General features: G+C 47.7%; 1 protein-coding gene across 1 annotated transcript; it reads left to right on the top strand.

Moving 5' to 3' along the window:
* The first annotated feature begins 356 nt into the window (after window positions 1-356).
* On the top strand, window positions 357-17,567 carry AQP11 (aquaporin 11). Its single transcript, XM_075592639.1, has 3 exons — window positions 357-1,288; window positions 9,498-9,614; window positions 11,988-17,567. The coding sequence occupies exons 1-3, from the start codon at window positions 700-702 to the stop codon at window positions 12,092-12,094; spliced, it is 813 nt and encodes a 270-aa protein (XP_075448754.1). The 5' UTR covers window positions 357-699; the 3' UTR covers window positions 12,095-17,567.
* Window positions 17,568-21,854: the final 4,287 nt, after the last annotated feature.

The raw sequence follows: 21,854 nt of genomic DNA, 5'->3' as shown, positions 1-21,854 counted from the left end.
CACGTGCCCAGCGCTAACCGCGATTTGCGGTCTGAGGGCAGAGAGGGAGCTTGCGACAGGAGGGGGCTTGGTCGGGGATTTGCAGGGCGTGGCCATCACGTCACACGGCTGGTTCGCCCTCATTGGGTGAACCGCCGGTGGGGGCGTGGCCACGCCACTGTCGCAAGGTTTAAACTCAATTTCATTGACTTGTAAAAAACCTTGCAGTACGGCGCGGCTGCACCTTCAGCGGGAAGGTGACTACTGGGCCTTTCCCCAGTGAGGGGCGGTGCTTACACGCACAGCGCTGTGGCAGTTACTGGGACCGCGGCCAAACGGTGGCGAGGTTCCGGGCGCTTTCTTTCACCGTCCCTTTTTGTTTGGGGTCCCCGGCCAGCCTGCCCCTGGTTAGGGAGGGAATGTACAAGTACTATGTGAAGAAGGGATTATGCACATGGCGTGTGACTCCTCCCCCTCTCACATCACCACGTGACTGCCGCGGCTGGGAGGAGGAGGAACGCGCGGCAACTGACAGTTCTGACGTGGCGCCATCTTGTCATCACCGCGGTTTCCCGTGGCAACCACAGACGCTCTCGGCGCGCTCTCAGACGGGGTACAAGGGTCGCGGCGCGCGCGCCCGCCCTTCGGCTTTTATATATAAACGGTCACGGCGCGAGACGATGAAGTGACTGACAGACGGGACGGTGGTTGGACCCTGGCATGGAGATCCTGGGTGGCTCGGCGGTGCTGGTGACCGGCACCGTGCTGCTGTGCGGCACGGCGCGGGCCGTGTGCCGGAGCCGGTTGCCGGATGGGCTGAGCCAGCAGCTAGCCTTGGAAGTGGTGTCCACCGTCCAGCTGTGCTGCTGCGTGCGGGAACTGGCGCTGCTGGCGGGGCAGGGGGAGCTGCATCCTGCCGCCAGCCTGTTCCTCACCTACCTGGTGTCCCTGGTGCATGGCCTGAGCTGCGGAGGTGCCGCGTGTAACCCGTGCGGCAGCCTGGAGCAGTACCTGCGCGGGGAGGCCCCGGCCGGTGGCACCGCTCTCGGTGTGAGCGCGCAGCTGGGGGGCGCGCTGCTGTGCCGCCTGCTCATGCCCGCGCTGTGGTCCCTGCAGCTGTCCCCCCTGCACCGCCAGGGGACCGGCAGCGACTGCCACAGCGCGCTGCGCACCTCCCTGCTGAGCGGGGCCGCCGTGGAGATGGCCTGCACCCTGTGTCTGTTCTGCCTGCTGCGCAACCTGGAGCGGGTGCAGCCTGCGTACCGGCCCCACCTGGTGTCCCTGCTCATCACCGGCCTCGTGTATATAGGTGAGAGAGAGAGGGGGTGGGGGGTGCAGCAGGTGGGTGGACAACTCCAGTCATGAAGGGCCACCAACAGGGCAGGTCTTCAGGATATCCCTGGGCGGCCAGTCAAAGGCTGAACCACCTGTGCTGAAGCAGGGATATACTTAAAAGCTTGGCATGTTGGAGGCCCTTGAGGACTGGAGTTAGCTCCCCCTTTCCTAGTGCAACAAAAGCATTGGTTAAATCCCATGGGGCTCACTGTGTCCCTGTAAGGCTGTGCTTATAGTGCCAGCGACTATTAGGCTGCGTCCATGCTGCCGAAGACTGCGCTGTGGGCATGCGTGACGTCACCCGCGATTAGCGAGAGCGTTTTCTGGCCAAGGTAGACGCGAGGTGGGAGGGGGGCGTGTCTTTGACGTCACGGAGCTGTTTCGCCCTCATTGGGCGAACCGCTCACGTGACCTGGCCGTCGTGCCGAGGAATCAGTTTGAACTGATTCTTTGCGCACCCTCCTGCTGTCGCGCGATCATTGCCTTAAGGCAGGGGGGCGCAAACTTTTTTCCCTGCGCCCCCCTGCCGGATGTCCTCCGGTTCGCGCGCCCTCCTCCTTACTTTGATTCCCGGCGTCTGGACGTCATGAGGTCACGTTGCCATGGCGACGCGTCTCCAGATGCCGCCTGAATCAAGGTAAGTAGGTTTACAGAGGCCCTGCAGCTCCCCCGGCACTCAATTTAAGTGCCTTCAAGAAGCGCGCGGGGCCTCTGTAAACCCCGCGCCCCCCGCCGGTAATCTCGTGGCCCCTGGGGTTTGCGCCCCCCACTTTGGGCACTGCTGCCTTAGCGCATGTGATCGCGCTGCGCACGCCTCCACGCGGTCTTTGGCAGCATGGACGCTGCCTAAGGCCTGTAATATAGTGCATGCGCTACTGTGCACGCAAGCGTACATGATAATTGCCTGTGTGAGGCTGGCGTTGGTATAGTTGGGATGCGCGAGCCATGGCGCTGCAGATCAGAGAAAATACGAGAAATTTGTTGCAGCGCCATGTGACGCTGTGAGCCAATCGCAGTGACGCCAGAGCTAGCCGCGCACGTCACCGCTTGCCCTATAGACACTAAACGCACGCGCAATGCCCTGCTCGCATGCGCATTAGCGCTTACTATATTACAAGCCTAAGAATAGCCTATTTATATAACTCTTTTGCAGCCGGTGGCCACCAAGGCATCGCAAAGCCCCTCTGGCAGCATATTAAAATGCTACGGTTTCTTACCCCAAGTTTGAGTGTCGGGCGTGTTTGCTGAATCCTTTATAGCGCTATGGGTGGGTATAAAAGTGAGTCCTGCCAGGGGTTGGTGGCTTTGCTAGATGCAGTGGTGAATGTATTCCCCCCCACAATATAGATATGTTAGAGATTATTACTTTGCAGGTCTCTGGGGGAGTTCTTGTGAAGATTACACGAGGTGCCGGTTATATTAATGGTCGTTGGGATAAATTGCTGCGGGAATGTGTCTCGGCGAGACGTGGCGCTGCGTGTCCCGCAAAGGGCTTGAGACCACACACACTGCTGTGAGAATACAAGTGACAGGCACACATTTGGCCTGTGACATTAAGGGGCAGACCCGCAGTGTGTCTCTCAGATATGTTTGTATCTGGTTTCTAAGTGTAATATTAAATCCCCTTCAATGTAACTGTCTCATCTTGCACAAAAATGAATAGGCTTTGCATTTCTCAGCAAGCAGATCAGCTATTTATATTTATCTGTTTGACCAATTAATGGTTCAAAACATTGCATAGAAAAGAAATAGCCTTGGGGACTAATCAGTCTGATCACCAAAAGGTATTAGGTAAAGATTGTAAATGCTGTCCAAAGCATTTGTTTACCATGGAAATGTTTAAAAGTTAAAAAAAAGAAAAATACTTGTGTGTTTTGCTTCTAAAAGCTTCCATCTGCTACGTGTCGCTTATTGACAGAGTCGTTAGCTCAGTTGTCTTAGACAGGAGTCTGCCCTTAGGCTGTGCTTATAAGGCCTTGTCCAGGCTGAGCCGCGATGAAGCGCAATGTGTGTGGCCAGTGTGCGCAAGCGCCTGAGCATGCGCGGCACTTGGCTGCTTGCCGAAGCAAGCAAATTTGAATCTGCCGCCCGCGCGTCATGTGAGCGGTTCGCCCAATGAGGGCGAACCAGCTCTGTGACGTATTGGCCACGCCCCACGCGCTCGCACCTTGCCGGCCACAAATCGCCCGGCCGAGTAGGAGCGTGTGACGTCATCGCGCATGAGTGCCAGCGCGCGCTCTCCCTGCCTGGCCGCAGCCTAGTGCCGGCGATGGCCCGACCTTAGGAGAGCTGAGCTGCTTTCTCACTCTCCTCCACTGAAATGAAAACTATTGAAAGGATGTCATCCTCCTTTAACTCTTCCACATTGTAAATGCCTTTGGGAAGGGGGACCTCTTTCCTATTATCTCAGTTTGTCTTCACACAGGAACAAACATTTTTCAAACTTTGCAGCCAACTAGGATTTTTAGGAGCCCAAGTTTTTATTAAAACAGCAGGTATGGGATGGCTGTCCTTCAATCTTCATAAAATACAGCTTCTTATAAATAGCTAGTGTCTCAACAATTGTTTAGGACAGTGGAGCGCCAAAATTTCCCTTGCCTTGATGCGTCAAATGTCACCGCGGGGTCATGTGACGTCACATGACATTTGACACCGCGTTGCCATGGACACGAGTGACGCCAGCAGAGTCAAGGTAAGTATAGTGTTGAAGAGGCCTCAAGCGATTCCCCGGCATCACCTCCCCCCCCCCAGAAAAATCTCCCACCCCCCCACTTTGCACACTGCTGGTTTAGGACATTAGTGCAGTGGTAGCTAACTCCAGTCCTCAAGGGCACAGACCAGGTTTTCAGGATATCCCTGCTTCAGCATAGGTGGTGCAGCCTTTCGACTGAGCCACTGATTGTGCCACCTGTGCTTAAGCAAAGATGCCCTGAAAACCTGACTCGCTGGTGGCCCTTGAGGACTGGAGTTGGCCACCCCTGCACTAGTGAGTACACTTACAAGATCTTTACAAAAAGGCTTGCAGCTTTGCCTCTGCTTCCCTCATCTTATACTATATTAGTGAAAGCACTGTATGTTTGCCTGCCTGGATGTCCGGTGTCCCTAGCGGCAATCTCATTGGTCCCTTGGGCCGCCCGCCCCCGCACACCTCTCATTGGCCTCACACACTCACACCACCCCCTTGGCCCGCCCCCCCACACCTCTCATTGGCCTGAGGCGGAGTGACGGGCCAAAGGACACACACACACACACACACACACACACACACACACACACACACACACACACACACACACACACACACACACACACACACACACACACACACACACACACACATCACTATACACACACACACACACACATCACTATACACACACACACACACACACACACATCACTATACACACATCACTATACACACACACACACACACACATCACTATACACACACACACACACACACACACACATCACTATACACACACACACACATCACTATACACACACACACACACACACACACATCACTATACACACACACACACATCACTATACACACACACACACACACACACATCACTATACACACACACACACATCACTATACACACACACACACACACATCACTATACACACACACACACACACATCACTATACACACACACACACATCACTATACAGACACATCACTAAACACACACATCACTATACACACACACACACACACACACACACACACACACACACACACACACACACACACATCACTAAACACACACATCACTATACACACACACACACACGGTGTTACATACATTAGCGGGGCTCACAGTGTTAGCAGCACATCTCCCGCTCTCTTCCCCACCGGTCCCGGAGGCTCCGCCTCTCCCTGTTTCCCGCGCTTTCACCCCCCCCCCCCCCCCTCCACGTGGGAGCTGCCGGACGGGTGAGGGAGCTGCCGGACGGGTGAGGGAGCTGCCGGACGGGTGAGTGAGCGGTCTTCACGTCCACTCACCCCCCTTCACCTCCCCCCACTCACTTCCCCTCCACCCCCCCCCCGGCGCCGCTACACTCAGCGGGGGAGCGGAGTGATCACCTACCCTCACTCACTTCCCCTCCACCCCCCCCCCGACGCCGCTACACTCAGCGGGGGAGCGGAGTGATCACCTCCCCTCACTCACTTCCCCTCCACCCCCCCCGGCGCCGCTACACTCAGCGGGGGAGCGGAGTGATCACCTCCCCTCACTCACTTCCCCTCCCCCCGGCGCCGCTACACTCAGCGGGGGAGCGGAGTGATCACCTCCCCTCACTCACTTCCCCTCCACCCCCCCCGGCGCCGCTACACTCAGCGGGGGAGCGGAGTGATCACCTCCCCTCACTCACTTCCCCTCACTCACTTCCCCTCCACCCCCCCCCCCCCCCGGCGCCGCTACACTCAGCGGGGGAGCGGAGTGATCACCTCCCCTCACTCACTTCCCCTCCACCCCCCCCCCCGGCGCCGCTACAGTCAGCGGGGGAGCGGCCACAACACGCTGCCTCCCGCCTCAGATCCACGTGGGAGCTGCCGGACGGGTGAGTGAGCGGCCTTCACCTCCCCTCACCCACCCCTCACTACACTTCCCCTCCCTTCCACATCCCCTCCACCTCCCCTCCACCTCCCCTCACCCACCCCTCACTACACTTCCCCTCCCTTCCACATCCCCCCCCTTCACCTCCCCTCCACCCCCCCCTTCACCCCCCCTCCTCCCCCCTTCCCACCACCTCCCCCCTCCCCCCTTCCCACCACCTCCCCCCTCCTCATCACCTCCCCCCTCCCCCCTTCCCACCACCTCCCCCCTCCTCCCCCCTTCCCACCACCTCCCCCTCTTCCCCCCTTCCCACCACCTCCCCCCTCTTCCCCCCTTCCCACCACCTCCCCCCTCTTCCCACCACTTCCCCTCCTCCATCTCCCCCCTTCCCCTCCTCCATCTCCCCCTTCCCCTCCTCCACCTCCCCCCTCCTCTACCTCCCCCCCCTTCCCCTCCTCTACCTCCCCCCCCTTCCCCTCCTCCACCTCCCCCCTTCCCCTCCTCACCTCCCGCCTTACCCTCCTCACCTCCCCCCTTACCCTCCTCACCTCCCCCCTCCACCTCAAACTTTCCCCATCGCCCCTCTTTCCCCCCTCCGCCCCTCTTTCCCCCCTCCGCCCCTCTTTCCTCCCTTCCCCCCTCTTTCCCCCCTTCCCCCCTCTTTCCCCCCTTCCCCCCTCTTTCCCACCTTCCCCCCTCTTTCCCCCCTTTCCCTCCTCCCCCACCTTTACCCCCTTTCCCCTTCACCCCTCCCCCCCTTCACCCTTACCTCCCCCCCTTCACCCTTTCCCCCTCCTCCCCCCTTCCCCTCCTCCCCCACCTCCCTCTTCCCCCTTCCTCTCCTCCACCCCCTTCCTCTCCCCCACCTCCCCCTTCCCTTCCTCCCTTCACCTCCTGTCACCCCCCCCCCCTTCGCCTCCTGTCACCCCCCCCTCCCTTCACCTCCTGTCACCCCCCCCCCTCCCTTCACCTCCCGGCAACCCCCTCCACCTCCCTTCACCTCCCCTCACCCCCCCTTCACCTCCCCTCCGCCCCCCCTTCACGTCCCCTCCACCTCCCCTCACCCACCCCTCACTACACTTCCCCTCCCTTCCACATCACCTCCCCTCCACTTCACCCCCCCTTCACCTCCCCTCCACCCCCCCCTTCACCTCCCCTCCACCCCCCCCCCTTCACCTTCCCTCCACCCCCCCCCCTTCACCTCCCCTCCACCCCCCCCCCCTTCACCTCCCCTCCACCCCCCCCTTCACCTCCCCTCCACCCCCCCCTTCACCTCCCCTCCACCCCCCCCTTCACCTCCCCTCCACCCCCCCTTCACCCCCCTTCACTCCCCCTTACAACCTCCCACCACCTCCCCCCCTTCCCACCACCTCCCCCCTCTTCCCACCACCTCCCCCCCCTTTCCACCGCCCCCCCCCTTCCCACCTTCCCACCACCTCCCCCCCCCTTCCCCCCTTCCCACCACCTCCCCCCCTTTCCCACCCCCTTCCCTCCTCCCCCCCTCCTCCCCCCCCTTCCCACCTCCCCCCTCCTCCCCCCCCCTTCCCACCTCCTCCCCCCTCCCCCCTTCCCACCACCTCCCCCCTTCCCACCACCTCCCCCCTCTTCCCCCCTTCCCACCACCTCCCCCCTCTTCCCCCCTTCCCACCACCTCCCCCCTCTTCCCCCCTTCCCACCACCTCCCCCCTCTTCCCACCACTTACCACCACTTCCCCTCCTCCATCTCCCCCCTTCCCCTCCTCCATCTCCCCCCTCCCCCTCCACCTCCCCCCTCCTCCACCTCCGCCCCCCCCCTTCCCCTCCACCTCCCCCCTTCCCCTCCTCACCTCCCCCCTTACTCTCCTCACCTCCCCCCTTACCCTCCTCACTTCCCCTCCTCCACATCCACCTTTCCCCATCCCCCCTCTCCCCTCTTCCCCCCCTCCACCCCCTTCCCCCCTCCACCCCTCTTTCCCCCTTTCCCTCCTCCCCCACCTTTCCCCCCCTTCACCCTTTCCCCCACCTCCCCCCTTCCCCTCCTCCCCCACCTCCCCCTTCCCTTCCTCCCTTCACCTCCTGTCACCACCCCCCCCTTCGCCTCCTGTCACCCCCCTCCTGTCACCCCCCCCTCCCTTCACCTCCTGTCACCCCCCCCCTCCCTTCACCTCCCGGCAACCCCCTCCACCTCCCGTCACCCCCCCTTCACCTCTCCCCCTTCACCTCCCCTCCGCCCCCCCTTCACCTCCCCTCCGCCCCCCCTTCACCTCCCCTCACCATCCCCCACCACCCATCCTCACCTCCCCTCCGCCCCCCTTCACCTCCCCTCACCACCCTCCACCACCCCTCCGACCTCACCTCCCCTCCCCTCCTTCAACGCTTTTCGTCCGCCCTCCCGCCTCTGCCTTTCTCCCACCCGCACTTCTGCCTTTCACCCGCCCACCGCTCACACCCCTGCGCCACACAGCCGCCGCACGCACTAAACAGACCTGCCACACTCGACACACACCCGCCGCCTCTCACCTACCCCACACACTCGACACACACCTGCCGCATCCTGCCCCTACGCAACAATATCACTGACCAGCTGTCAGCCGCACTCGCCACACACCCGCCGCCTCACACCCTAGCAGGACCCCGACCCACAGCCAGCACTCACTACCCATGCGCCACCCGTACTGAACACCCACCCGCCGCCTCACACACGCTCACACCCTAGCAGGACACACGCCTCACATTTTCACATCACTTATGGCACCAAAATATACATTGTACTGTGGTGTGTTTACAATAAACCATTTTTATACAACATCGTATTACATTTTCTTCCATCTTTCTTTTCAACATTATTATCCAACCTTTCCAACAAATAGTCACCTATTGTACCACAATTTATAAATAATACTACCTATTACGCATTTACATCCCGGGCAACGCCGGGTCTCTCAGCTAGTTCTATATATTGTGTGGGGAGAAACCTCCACGTCTAAATACAGTTGTGTATCTTCATAGATTTCAGTCTGCGGCTGGGCTGATGGAAACCCCCCAGCTTTATCAATATAATACATTTCATGTATTATAAATATATAATATGTATTATTAGAACACGCCATTAGCAGACTTTGGTAAATGTGTGCTTCAAGGGGGCAATTTTCTGGCAAAGTCCAGAGTAATGAGGTGGGGACAAAGCAAACAGTGTTTGTTCACTGCCTGTGATTGAAATGTTTACATTTCCTGATTTGTGGTCTGAAATAGAAACATGTTCTTAGCTCCTCTTTAAATATATATATATTTTCTGATCAGTTTGTGTATGTATCTCTTCAATTGACTGTGACAGGTAATATCAATTGAATAATATAGATAGTAGTTGATCACAATTACTGTAAATCCTATTATATCAAGTTGTGTGGTTTTTTTTTTGGTTTTTTTTAATAGTCGTTTCTTCAGTAAAGGCATAAACAAATAATTTTTAACCTAATGTAATTTTGTTTTACTGTGACTGAAATAGGAATTCAAATCTCAAAAGCGGTACTGACTGAGTCTGTACTTGGGTTTTGCCAACCTAAACTTCTGTTAATCTGATCCTTTTTGGATAGATTTTTCTGTTCTATAGGAGTGTATTTTATCATTGCAGGTGGACATCTAACAGGGGCAGTATTCAATCCAGCTCTTGCCTTCTCAATTATGTTTCACTGCAAAGGAAACACCCTATTCGAGTATGCCTTTGTTTATTGGATTGGACCTATAATCGGTGAGCAATTTTTATATGGTATATCAAATGCATTGAGTAAAGAGTAAGCAGAAGGATTGTCTAGTATCGGCCTGAATTATCTGCCTTTTTTGTCCAGGGAAAATTGTTGTACATTGGTATTTGAAATTCTCCTTCAGAACATTGATTGAGAGATCACAAAAGCATATGGGAAGAACTTCTACAATTGTCGGTACAATGTATTAGACCTGCAACATATTCAATTACCAGCAACCAAAAAGTTTGAAAAGTACATTTGTCATAGAATACAATGACATGGTATAGTTGTGGTGTGTTTATTGTAACTAGCATGTATTCACATGTATATCTGAAGAAGGTACCTGTGTTTTTGAAGAGTTGCATCTACAAATCCATACGTTAACCCAGGTGTGCGCAATCTTCCCCCGCTGCGCCCCCTGCCTTCTTCCGTCCCTGCTTGCGCCACCCCTCCTCTCTTACCTTGTCTCCGATGTCACGTGACCCGCGGCGTCATTTGACACCGCGTTGCCATGGCGATGCATCGCTCAAGGAAAGAATAGTTGCAGAGGCCTCGCACGATCCCCCGGCATTTAATTTAAATGCCTTGGGGGAGAGCGTGGGGCCTCTGCAACTGCCTCGCCCCTCCTGAAAAATCTTGCGCGCACCCCTGCGTTAACCAATGGATGCAGACTGACGAATGTTTTAGAACAGCAGTCCTTGTATAGAGTGATGTATAAAGTAACTGATACAATTAATGTTCCTCCTCTCTTTATTTATTTATTTATTTTTTTACAAGCATGGTGAGAAATCTAAAATTGTTAGCTGACTAGATATATTGCTCTGTAGAAAAGTTTGTTTTTTGAGGGTAGTAATACCATTAAATGGTCAAGTAGGATAATTCCTAATGTTATTCTCCCTCCTCAGCAGAGGTAAATGGGAATTTTCACAGGTAGTGTTAGGACCTGCATACTAGTCATGCCGTGAAGTGGCTGCAGGCTTATAACGCTTTGGCCAAAGGGTTCAACTAAATGACCCTTACGCATGAATACCAACATTGAAGTATTTAACTATGTATTTTGTCACATTAAATGTAGCATTGAGTATTTGTGTCCTTCTTTTATTTTTTTAGTATACATTTGGCCACGCTCAGTAGCACTCCTTTTGATACAAATATATACGATGTAGTGGGTTTTGCGGTTAGAGCTTGCTGGTATTGTGTGTTTAATAGTTTTTGTACATGTAGGTTTCAGGACCTCTCTCCTTTCTCCTAAAGAATGGGTGTTGGGGATCTTGAATTCTTGTGTACAAAGTGTTGGTCCATAAATCCTATGCACATTCAACTTTCCACCTCAAAGCTCCCGCCTGCTATCGATTCAGAGTATCTGAATGACGCGTCTGTATCTGCTATGATAGCATGAGGCCTCCTCATTTTAATGCATCTAAAACTAAACTCCTTACATTTCAATGTAAGCGAGGTCCCATTTATCCCTTCTCCATCTCATTAAATAACAGCACTATCTATCTGGTCAGCACTGCATGCCACTTAAATGTTTACATTTATTTTCTCTGATCTGGCTAAATGTTGCATTTCATGATCTTAACTGCTTTTCAAAAGTGGCTTTTACAGATGAGCTCTATGTAATGTATGCCCTCATTCTCTCCTATTTCAGCTGTTGTAATCTACTTCTGAAAAATCTATCTAGTTTCTTTACCGCACAGCCTTATTCGTGCAGTCCATTCTCATAGCGCTCCCCCCATTTCAAAACCGCTCACCTCCACCAATTTCCTCCCCTCACACGCTGCCCCTTTGCCTACCACAAACCCCATAACCCCATAACTCCTCCCGTGCTCCATCACTCACCCCCTATTTCTGTTTCTACCACCTTGCACAGAGTTGCCCATACTCCATAAGCCATAACTCTCATTCCCCTGGACCTCCAACGACCTTTCTCCTCTTCTACTGATGTCCCTTACACCTAATATTCTTTCCTCTGCATATGAGTGAGAAAAGACTGTATATACATATAGCAGCAGGAATGGAAAGAGGCTGAAAGCGGACGCTCAGATGCTGCCAGCAGTGCATTCTCTGGGGGCTGTGATAGAAGTGTGTGACTCCAGCTCCCCCTGTGGCCCTCCTTTCTTTTTAGTATACCCTTATTGTAGTCTAGCAAGGAGCAGGAGCCCAGCATGTTAATAACACAAAGCGTACTGTGCTTAATCTGGGAACAGTGCACGACTTTCCTTCATCCTGCAGATACTGCACTCTGTTTATAACAACTCCAGCATTCCATTCTAAGGGCTTCTACTTTGTCAGCACTGACTAATTCTGTGTCCGAGTTGATTTACATATGTTTGTTGCAGACACAAACTTACTTCTCTGCATCTGTCTCGTTCCAGGTATGGTTCTCTCTGTCATACTGTTTGATAAGTGCATTCCAAGACTAAGGAGCTCAGACTCAAAGACGGTAGTAAGAGCTGGACAACACCTCAAAAAGCATAACTAAGGATGAGTTCAGGGTGGATGCTTCTGTGCGTGCCTCCACCGCGTGCTCCTGCAGCTCAGCGATCTGTGCCTTAGCTGCAGGAGTTGGGTCGTAGTATTTTGGGGGCGTAGCCCAAAATATCATTTTGGGTTGTAGTGGCAGCGTCAACGCTGTACTTTGCTGCCGGTGGAGTTTTCACCCGCGAACAACCCGAAATTGTGACGGGCACGCACACGTCGCGTAGCATCCACCCTGAACTCGGGCTAAGAGAGAAGACTCGTATCTGCTGAATTGAGGTTACATCTTTTCAATACAAGGAATGCTTCTATAATTGCTGCCAAACGTGATTGCTTCAACATGAGCATATATACCAGTACTTGATTGAATGTTTTTTTTTTCCGTTCATTTGTTAATGAACTATTTACCATTCGTTGCCTACAACAAGTTGTGGTGTAGTGAGACAAAGCATGAGTATGGGAATTGCTTTTGCACAAGTCTTCTGATGAGACCGTGTCGCCTCAAATTTGAGGAAGAAAGACTTTCGGGCAAAAATCTAGGGCAATTAATGTTACCTTTTACGTTTATTCCCAATGTATCATCTAAGTCTGATTTTTCAATGTAATTTTAGATTTAGCTTTCATTTTGATAGAAAACGTATGCCGGTATTCACTAAGCCGCGTTGCGTGATATTTTTTATTTATCACACCCCGACTTGGTGATAACTGCCATTGATTTGAATAGTTAATGCAGGATGCTATATCCCACATGGGGCTTAGTGAATCCTGGCCCTAATGTGTTATAATGGCCAGAAATACGTTTACACACTAAGGAATGGCTGAGCAGATTTTATAAATTGACAATTTCTCGTTTACATATTTCTGTATTTAACTCTAGAAGAAACAGTCGTTTTGGATACAAACCTGAATTTTGGGATTTTTAATATGCTGAAGTATAATTATTTGCGTGCATGTTTACACACGTGTGTGTGTGTGTTTGTGTGTGTGTGTGTTTGTGTGTATATTATTTTCAATTTTTGACATTCTACCCCTTTTTTTTTTTTTTTTGTCAGAGGGCTGTGTTTTAAGTCGAAAATACCTCTCATATTTAGGCCGAAGTCCAGTGAAACGTAAAAATAAATGAAAGGTTAAGTGTTCCCATGCTTTTGATGTAAAATAATAATTCCATTGTCACTAAGTGGATTCTAATAATGGGTTTAACAATGTCTGCCTTGCAAATGTACCCAGATATTGCCATGATGTTAAGGACCGAATAAGCACTCAGGATACATGCAGGGAGAAGGAGTGGCTTAGTGAGTAAAGACACTGACATAAGATTGAAGCAGGGGCAAGTCACTTTTATCTCCCTGTGCCTCAAGCACCAAAAACATAGGGCCTCATGCAGAGAGCATAGAATTTTAAAATTGGCGAATTTCATAAAAAGTAGCTTTTTTGGAGAGTTTTATTCTCCATATGCAGAAAAGTGCGAATTCTGCTATGTTTAACATGGATGCGTGTGGCGAGTTTAAATTGGCGAGATGCGCGCTTCAGAAACGTGTTAAAACAAATTCGCGCCTTTTTTTTCCCCTTTACTATAGGCGGCGAGCGCCATCTTGCCATCTTTTCCTGGCGCGGCAAAAATGCGAGAATCGCGCCATTTTTTGGCGCGAACAGCCGCTACTTGCCGTTCGCACCTCTCTGCATTCGGAGAGTTTTAAAAATGGCGAGATGGAGGTTCTCGCCAGCCGCGAGGCGAATTTTAGCAATTGAAAAAAAAAATGGCGCGTTTTTCGGAACTCGCCATTTTCTGCCGGTTTCTGCGCGAAATTGTACAAAAAATGGCGAATTTCGAAATAACGATGCTCTCTGCATAAGGCCCATAGAGTGTAACCTCCACGGTAAGGATGATGTCTTTTAATGACCAACTGATGTCCGTAAAAAATTTTTTGGAGATGGGGCGCCTGAAAAACCAGAGCACCGCATTGACCGGCTGCTGCTGTCTCATATCCCCGACAATCCTTCTACTTATTAAGAGAGCAAGGTGTAAAATGCCTACTGGTACATTCTTCCTTGTACACGCACATTCAAGGTTTGGGTATTGGATATATACATATACTTAAATGGGAACTGCTGACCTGAAAAAGGAACAGCTGCAACCTATTTAGGGAGATGGTTGTTGACCTGTGCATTTGCATGTATAGCTGCTTTCAAATGATATAGAATTTCAATCATTTGAGACCATATGCAAATGTTGGGCTATAACACACATTTGAAGATGACATCCATTTTGCTACAGAGCAAACATTTTCCCATGAAAACTTTTTTTTTTTTTTTTTTTTTAAATATTAAACAGTAAGATTGGTTTGAAATTGTAAAGTTTATTCTTATTTCCACAAATTGTATTGGTGAACTCCATTTACCATTGCATTTATTGGTAACCTACTTGAGTGGACTGTACATAGTGTTCAGTGTACACTACATAATGCAGCATTTGGACTTTAAATTTTCTGCTGCTGTTAAAAATGCTGTTTGCGCATTACAAACTAATCATTTTTAGTTTCTGAAAGTCTTCAACTCTTTGAAAAGTAAGAGACTACATAACCAGACCTTGCCCTCAATTGAGGCCAATAGAAAAACATTTAGAGCTCTCTTATTTTATATTATTGTTATACCTTAACATCTGCTGTAATTTAAGGTTAAGGAAGTATGTAATTCCTTTCAAACTAATTGACAAACATATAGGCTGTATTCTCTTTTTATATGATTCTTGATCACAATAGACTTAAACCTATGCTGTTCACCATATTAGTGATGGTTTAAAACCTTTATTGTGCATTTGGGAAGCTGAGGTTAAATAAAGTGACCTCAGGTATGGGTTCATAACAATATAAAAACTAAACAAAGGCTTTCTTTATAAACCCAGGACTGCTGTGAATGTACAGTAAACCGTTTGGGGGCCATTAAATCCCTATGCAGAATTTATTTATCTACATATGAAACAATAGAAGTGTATGAGCCCTCTCCCCCTATTTTACCTTTTTCACAGCTGGAAAGATCAGTAACATGTATGTCCTTTTATGGTAATAAAAACTAGAGCATAATTACCATGCTGTGCTTTGCCAAAGGGCACTTTGTCGCTGGAAGACCCCTTAAAGCAGGGTTCTCAACTCCAGTTCTCATGACACCCCTCCCCCCGCCCCCCTTAGGGCAGGTTTTAATGATATCCCAGCTTCAGTATAGGTGGATCAGTCTTTGACTGAGCCAGATTAAGCCACCTGTGCTGAAGCAGGGATATACTCAAAACCTGACCTGTTAGTGGCCCTTGAGGACTGGAGTTGAGAACACCTGCCTTATAACGTAATAATTTGAATCGCCAGTAAGCTGTCTTCCAGTGTCACAAAGTGACTTGGGCTATTATAGTCTAGGAAATATAAAGGGGTGTTTCTGTCTTATTCTAATGGAGAGGTTATGTACAGCCTGGCATCATATTTTGGTACATTTGGTTTATACCCAAGAATCCTCGGGTATTTGCACAGCGCACTTTTATGTAAACCTCCTGACAGTGCCATCAACTACACATGCGTGTAAACATGTTTACTTCCCTTTTCAGGAGAACAGTGATACCATAGAATGTTATTGAACACCATTACAATTTCTTCTGATCTACTCAGGAATGTCACAGCAGTCACATTTTAGTTTTTTACTTTACGACTGTATTTTTACATTTCTCTATCTATACACGTTTTCATGCTTGTAGAATTACATTAATACACTAACTCTTAAACCATCAGAAAACTCAAGTTCTGTTATCCAGATCTTTAAACACTAACTTTCAACAAGTAATAACATTAACATTTTTGTTTCCAGCCATACTGCTGTTTGTGTGAGGCTAGTGGAATATGTGGGCATGCAGCCATCCAGGCTTTTAATGCTGATCACTTTACATGTTGTTCAATAAGCTGAGTTATAGTAGTTTGAGATCTCAATGGAGCAATATGGAAATTCTGGTGGTGTTTGTACATGAACTTTTGAGATCACAATGGATTATTCTTTAAATTACAGCTGGCCATAGGAGATGATGTAGAATATAAACCACTCCTAAAATAGTTTCTAGATTCGGTTTAACAAAAATGTACGCTGTCTTTGAATGACCTTGTTTTGCAAAAGGTACTTGAAGTCTGAGCCAATGTGAACACCTGATTTCTGTCCTGGCATTCTCCCAATACTACCTTACAGAAGTATAATTTTATGCAAATATTATAAAAATGTTTTAATATAAAATCTGAACAAAGGTGCTAACTAATCTGCTTTTAATCTTACTGTGAAGCATTTTTTTTTGTTAAATTGTAATGCAGATTTTATTGACTGCTTAAACTGTAGATGTTGCTGCAACAATATTATTCTGTGCAAAAATGTATATATTTTTTTCAAAATGGTCACAATGTTAGATATTGAATTAAAGTGACTTTTTTTTTAATAATAAAAGTTGCAAGATCAATGTTTTTTACTGGTGTATCCTTTATTTACAATGTTGTAGTAACTTCTGAAAATTCATATAGATTTTTTTTTTATGTGTATAAAGTAAACAGACTAATAGCATACAGAACCTCCTTGTGTAACTACTGGAAAATATCATTAATCTGGGTAACAATCTTACAATACAAATACAGTGTGTGTGTTTGTCTTTTTGTGTGTACAGGCATACCCCGGTTTAAGGACACTCACTTTAAGTACACTCGCCAGTAAGTACATCTCGCTCAATAGGCGCATGCGTGAGCTGCCGTTTGCCTGTCAGCACGTCCTGAACAGTAATACCGGCTCCCTACCTGTACCGAAGCTGTGCGCAAGCGGGGAGACTATAGAGCCTGTTATACATGCGTTATTTACAGCAATTATGCACGTATATGATGATTGCAGTACCGTACATGCATCGATAAGTGGATAAAAGGTCGTGCTTCACTTTAAGTACATTTTCGCTTTACATACATGCTCCGGTCCCATTGCGTATGTTAATGCGGGGTATATGCCTGTACTCCTTATCGGCTGTGAACTTTTTCTGCTACAATACTATAGATCTTTTGCCTTTCATGCCATCTTAGGACTTTACAACAAGGACATTATTTCCATGACGATCTGCAAGTATACATAATGATTTTTTTTCATTTCATCAGTGGTGACCTCTTGTAATTCATTTGTTTCCTTGGTGACCTAGGTGGTACTGTATTTGCAATTATTACTATTATTAGCAGTCAATAGTTCACAGCACACAGCTGACATAACTTTTTGATCGGCCGGTCTTTACATATATCTCAGGAGTTGACAACTTTTTTTTTTTCTCCTTGAGCAGCAATAATTGTTCTTATTACACATTTATTAAGGACTACAGTATTGCTCTGATATTTTGTACATCTTACAGCTGTAGGGACCCTATGGGGAGTGTTTTAACGTTGTATCTTTTTTGTGTTCTTCATGTCAATGAATAAACATTTTCATTATTATTTTTGCTTGAGTGCTTTTAGTGGGACACCTTTTTTTCATTATTTCGTGTGTGTTTTTTTTTTGCACCATATCGTTTGACTTCATCATTTGAGGACCATCGGCTAGATTAAAAATCTGAGTAAAGATATCTTAACTGCTGTTGGCTGCTCATGTAAGTCAAGCTACTGTATGCAGCTAATGTTATTGCAGCCTGTGGAATGCTCCTGCAGGTAAAATGTTGCAAAAGTGCCAACCCCTTCTCTTGATTCAAAACAATGTCCGCTTGTCCCGCTGCAGTGCACCGCAGGTTTGAATGTTAGCTACATCTAGTACAAATTAGTGATAAATATTGCTAATGAAAATCTTATTCATTTCCACTTATTTTGAGAATAAACTAGTTTGAGAGGTTTGCTGCCAGAGGGATGCATTGGTTTGCAATGTGTTGTGTCTAGCAGAAAAGTAGATAATATTCTACCCCTCACTGGTCCTTATTCTGTAAAGTGTGAATAGTGTAGATCAGGGGTGGTGATGTGAGATTTTGGGTGGGGGGGATAGCTGGAGGAGGGGAGAAAGTGTGGTGGTTAGAGGCCCTGTGCTCTTCCCTCCAAGGCATTTAAATGAAATAGGATGGAACTGGGCTTTCCTATACCTAATGGGTTTATAAAATGCAACCAATACAAATAAAATATTAAAACCCAAATGTGTATCCGTGTAAAATACTAATTCAAATAGAAGTACCTCAAAATCAATCAAGTGTATAACCTTCACCAATAATGGGGGGTGGGGGAGGAAAGAGAGATAAAGCAGCACTACACCCTTGAGTTGGACTGTCCTCGGGTCCCAAAATTCAGTAGTCTTCCAAGTAGGGGGGAGTGCTTGTGGTTCACATGAAGAATATGTGAATAACCTAGGTCCCTGGACCAAGTAGTGGTCCTGGGGGTCTGTCCCTTCTCAGAGTGGATACCCCCAATAGTCCCTTTCCAATTAAAAAAAAAATTGTTACTGTGTTAGGCTACTTCAACACAGCAATGTATGTAAAATGTACTTTTGCCTAATAAAAATGTTTGGGAAAAAAAAATATGAATAAAGAAATGACAATGGTTTATCCAATAGTGACAGTGAAACTAAACAAAAAAAAATGTTTGTCCCACTCACAGATTGTATGTATGGTTAAAATTGCATATCAGAGTTCACCTCTCTGATGGGAGCACTACAATGGTCCCTCTTCTGAAGTAAGGGTCTTTATATCCAGTGTGGCTCGAAACAAGAACTCACAATAGTGTAATATAGCCAAAAGAATACATTGCACAGAAACAGTGTGTGTGTATGTATGTATGACACTAACATTTTATACATATGTATCATTCATTGGAGAGAACTTGGTAGGTAATCCTGGCGCTCAGTTGGTCCCACTCTGCTAGCCTCCTTCACTTCCAAATACATCACTTCCGGTGACAGTTCTAGTTAGGGTGGATCTATTTTGATCTGGACACACGGCTGCCAGTACTTGGATCTCAAGTCCTCCCATGAACAGGACTCAACGCGTTTTGCTAGGCTTCATCAGGAATCATGCACCCAGTTGCTATAATTTCCTATTTATAGCTTGTGCCTTACTCTGATCTATCAATGATCTATCAATCAAGTATTATGAAAAGATTTAATTCATATGTTACTGATGATTCAGGCATATTAAATACTTGGCGATTCAGTACATAACAGCTGATAAAAAACAGGAATGGACAAGGGAAAGCAGCAATGAAGCAATTATAACAAAGCAATACAACCATCATAGTCATGTGATGTCTATTTATATATTACACCAAGTAAATCGACATTCTGTATATAGCTGTAATAGTCCTATGATTTCTACATACAGTTAGGTCCGGAAATAATTGGAAATAAAGTGCAGTCTATCAGCTTTAATTTTGGGGTATTCACATCCAAATTGGAGGAAGGATTTAGGAATTACATCTCTTTAATATGTAGCCCCCTCTTTTTCAAAGGACCAAAAGTAATTGGACAATTGACTCAAAAGCTGTTTTATGGACAGGTGTGGGCTATGCCTTTGTTATTTCATAATCAATTAAGCAGGTAAAAGGTCTGGAGTTGATTCCAGGTGTGGCATTCGCATTTGGAAGCTGTTGCTGTGAACCCACAGCATGCGGTCAAAGGAGCTCTCAATGCAAGTGAAACAGGGCATCCTTAGGCTGCAAAAAAAGAAAACCAATCAGAGAGATAGCAGGAACATTAGGAGTGGCCAAATCAACAGTTTGGTACATTGAGGAAAAAAAAGAACGCACTGGTGAGCTCTGCAACACAAAAAGGCCTAGACGTCCACGGAAGACAACACTGGTGGATGATTGTAAGATCCTTTCCATGGTAAAGAAAAACCCCTTCACAACATCCAGCCAAGTGAAGAACACTCTCCAGGCGGTAGGCATATCATTATCTAAGTCTACCATAAAGACTTCACAAGAGCAAATACAGAGGGTTCACCACAAGGTGCAAACCATTCATAAGCCTTAAGAATAGAAAGGCCAGATTAGACTTTGTCAAACAATATCTAAAAAAAGCCAGCCCAGTTCTGGAACAGCATTCTTTGGACAGATGAAACAAAGATCAACCTGTACCAGAATGATGGGAAGAAAAAGTATGGAGGAGGCTTGGAAGGGCTCATGATTCAAAGCATACCACATCATCTGTAAAACACAGTGGAGGCAGTGTGATGGCATAGGCATGCATTGCTTACAATGGGACTGGGTAACTAGTGTTTATTGATGATGTGACAGAAGCAGCCGGATGAATTCTGAAGTGTATAGGGATATATTGTCTGCCCAGATTCAGCGATGTTGATTGGACGGCGCTTCACTTTACAGATGGACAATGACCCAAAACATACTGCGAAAGCAACCCAGGAGTTTAAGGCAAAGAAGTGGAATATTCTGCAATGGCAGGGTCAATCACCTGATCTCAACCCGATCGAGCATGCATTTCATTTGCTGAAGACAAAACTTAAGGCAGAAAGACCCACAAACAACAACTGAAGACAGCTGCAGTAAAGGCCTGGCAAACCATCACAAAGGAGGAAACCCAGCATTTGGTGATGTCCATGCATTCCAGACTTCAAGCAGTCATTGCCTGCAAAGGATTCTCGACAAAGTATTAAAAATGAACATTTTATTTATGATTGTGTTCATTTGTCCAATTACATTTGAGCCCCTGAAATAAGGGGACTGTGTATGGAAATGGTTGCAATTCCTAAACATTTCATACAATATTTTTGTTCAACCCCATGAATTAAAGCTGAAAGTCTGCACTTCTATTGCATCTCGGTTGTTTCATTTCAAATCCATTGTGGTGGCGTACAGAGCCAAAATTATGAAAATTGTGTCAGTGTCCAATTATTTCCAGACCTAACTGTATATACACACACACTACACTGAGTGAATAAACAATGTGTACATACCATACAATACATTTATTATAAAACTAAAGTTAAAAGTACAAGACCCTTACTTCAGAAGTGGGACCATTGTAGTGCTCACATCAGAGATGGATCTCTGATATGCTATTTTTAACCATACAATCTGAGTGGGATCCACTTTTTTTTAGTTTAGATTCACTGTCACAATTGTCTACAGTCTACACCATTTTTATTTCTTTATTCAAATATTCTTCATGTGAACCACAAGCGCTCCCCTTACTTGGAAGACCATTTAATGGGAAATTAGTCTGGGGTTATAGCAAGCCGCTTTAAATGACGTTTGGTCTTCTCAGATAACCCATCTCAAAGTAGAAGCTACCATTAGCTATGCAAACTTTCACACAAGGTTGAAGACTTTTGGATAACCACATCCAGTATCTGCTACACAGTGTTGGGGTTTATAAAATATGCACCTGGAGAGAGGGGAAAATGGAGAACCCCAGAGATGTAAACATTTTCTGTACGGTACAGACAAAAGGTAATTTAACCAACAAAGCTCTGCAATGGATAAAATGGGCACCTTCCAACCAAATATGCAGCACCAGACTTGGACATGCTCAAATATCTCCAAATTAGACATTTTTTACAAAAAATATCCCCAAAATTAGAATTTACCCCGCTCACAAACTTTGAGGTGCTGTGTCAAAACAGCACTCATCAAAAAGGTCTAACCACCAAAATATACGCTGGAATGGAGATGACAGCAAATTTACCGGATCATGAGTATATGCTCAAATGGGCAGCAGATTTGAACATAGACATAGACAGAGGATTGGGAAGACGTATGGGATTTTGCTGCAAGGTCTTCCCATATGTACCACGA

Source organism: Ascaphus truei, chromosome 3, assembly GCF_040206685.1.
Source record: "Ascaphus truei isolate aAscTru1 chromosome 3, aAscTru1.hap1, whole genome shotgun sequence".
NCBI lineage: Eukaryota > Metazoa > Chordata > Amphibia > Anura > Ascaphidae > Ascaphus > Ascaphus truei.
This window is presented reverse-complemented; position numbering and strand designations above follow the sequence as displayed.

Coding starts and splice junctions, on each gene's coding strand:
- AQP11 (XM_075592639.1), top strand. CDS start 700: ATGGAGATCCTGGGTGGCTCGGCGGTGCTGGTGACCGGCACCGTGCTG. Junction 1,289..9,497: donor CACCGGCCTCGTGTATATAG/GTGAGAGAGAGA, acceptor TTATCATTGCAG/GTGGACATCTAACAGGGGCA. Junction 9,615..11,987: donor TTGGATTGGACCTATAATCG/GTGAGCAATTTT, acceptor GTCTCGTTCCAG/GTATGGTTCTCTCTGTCATA.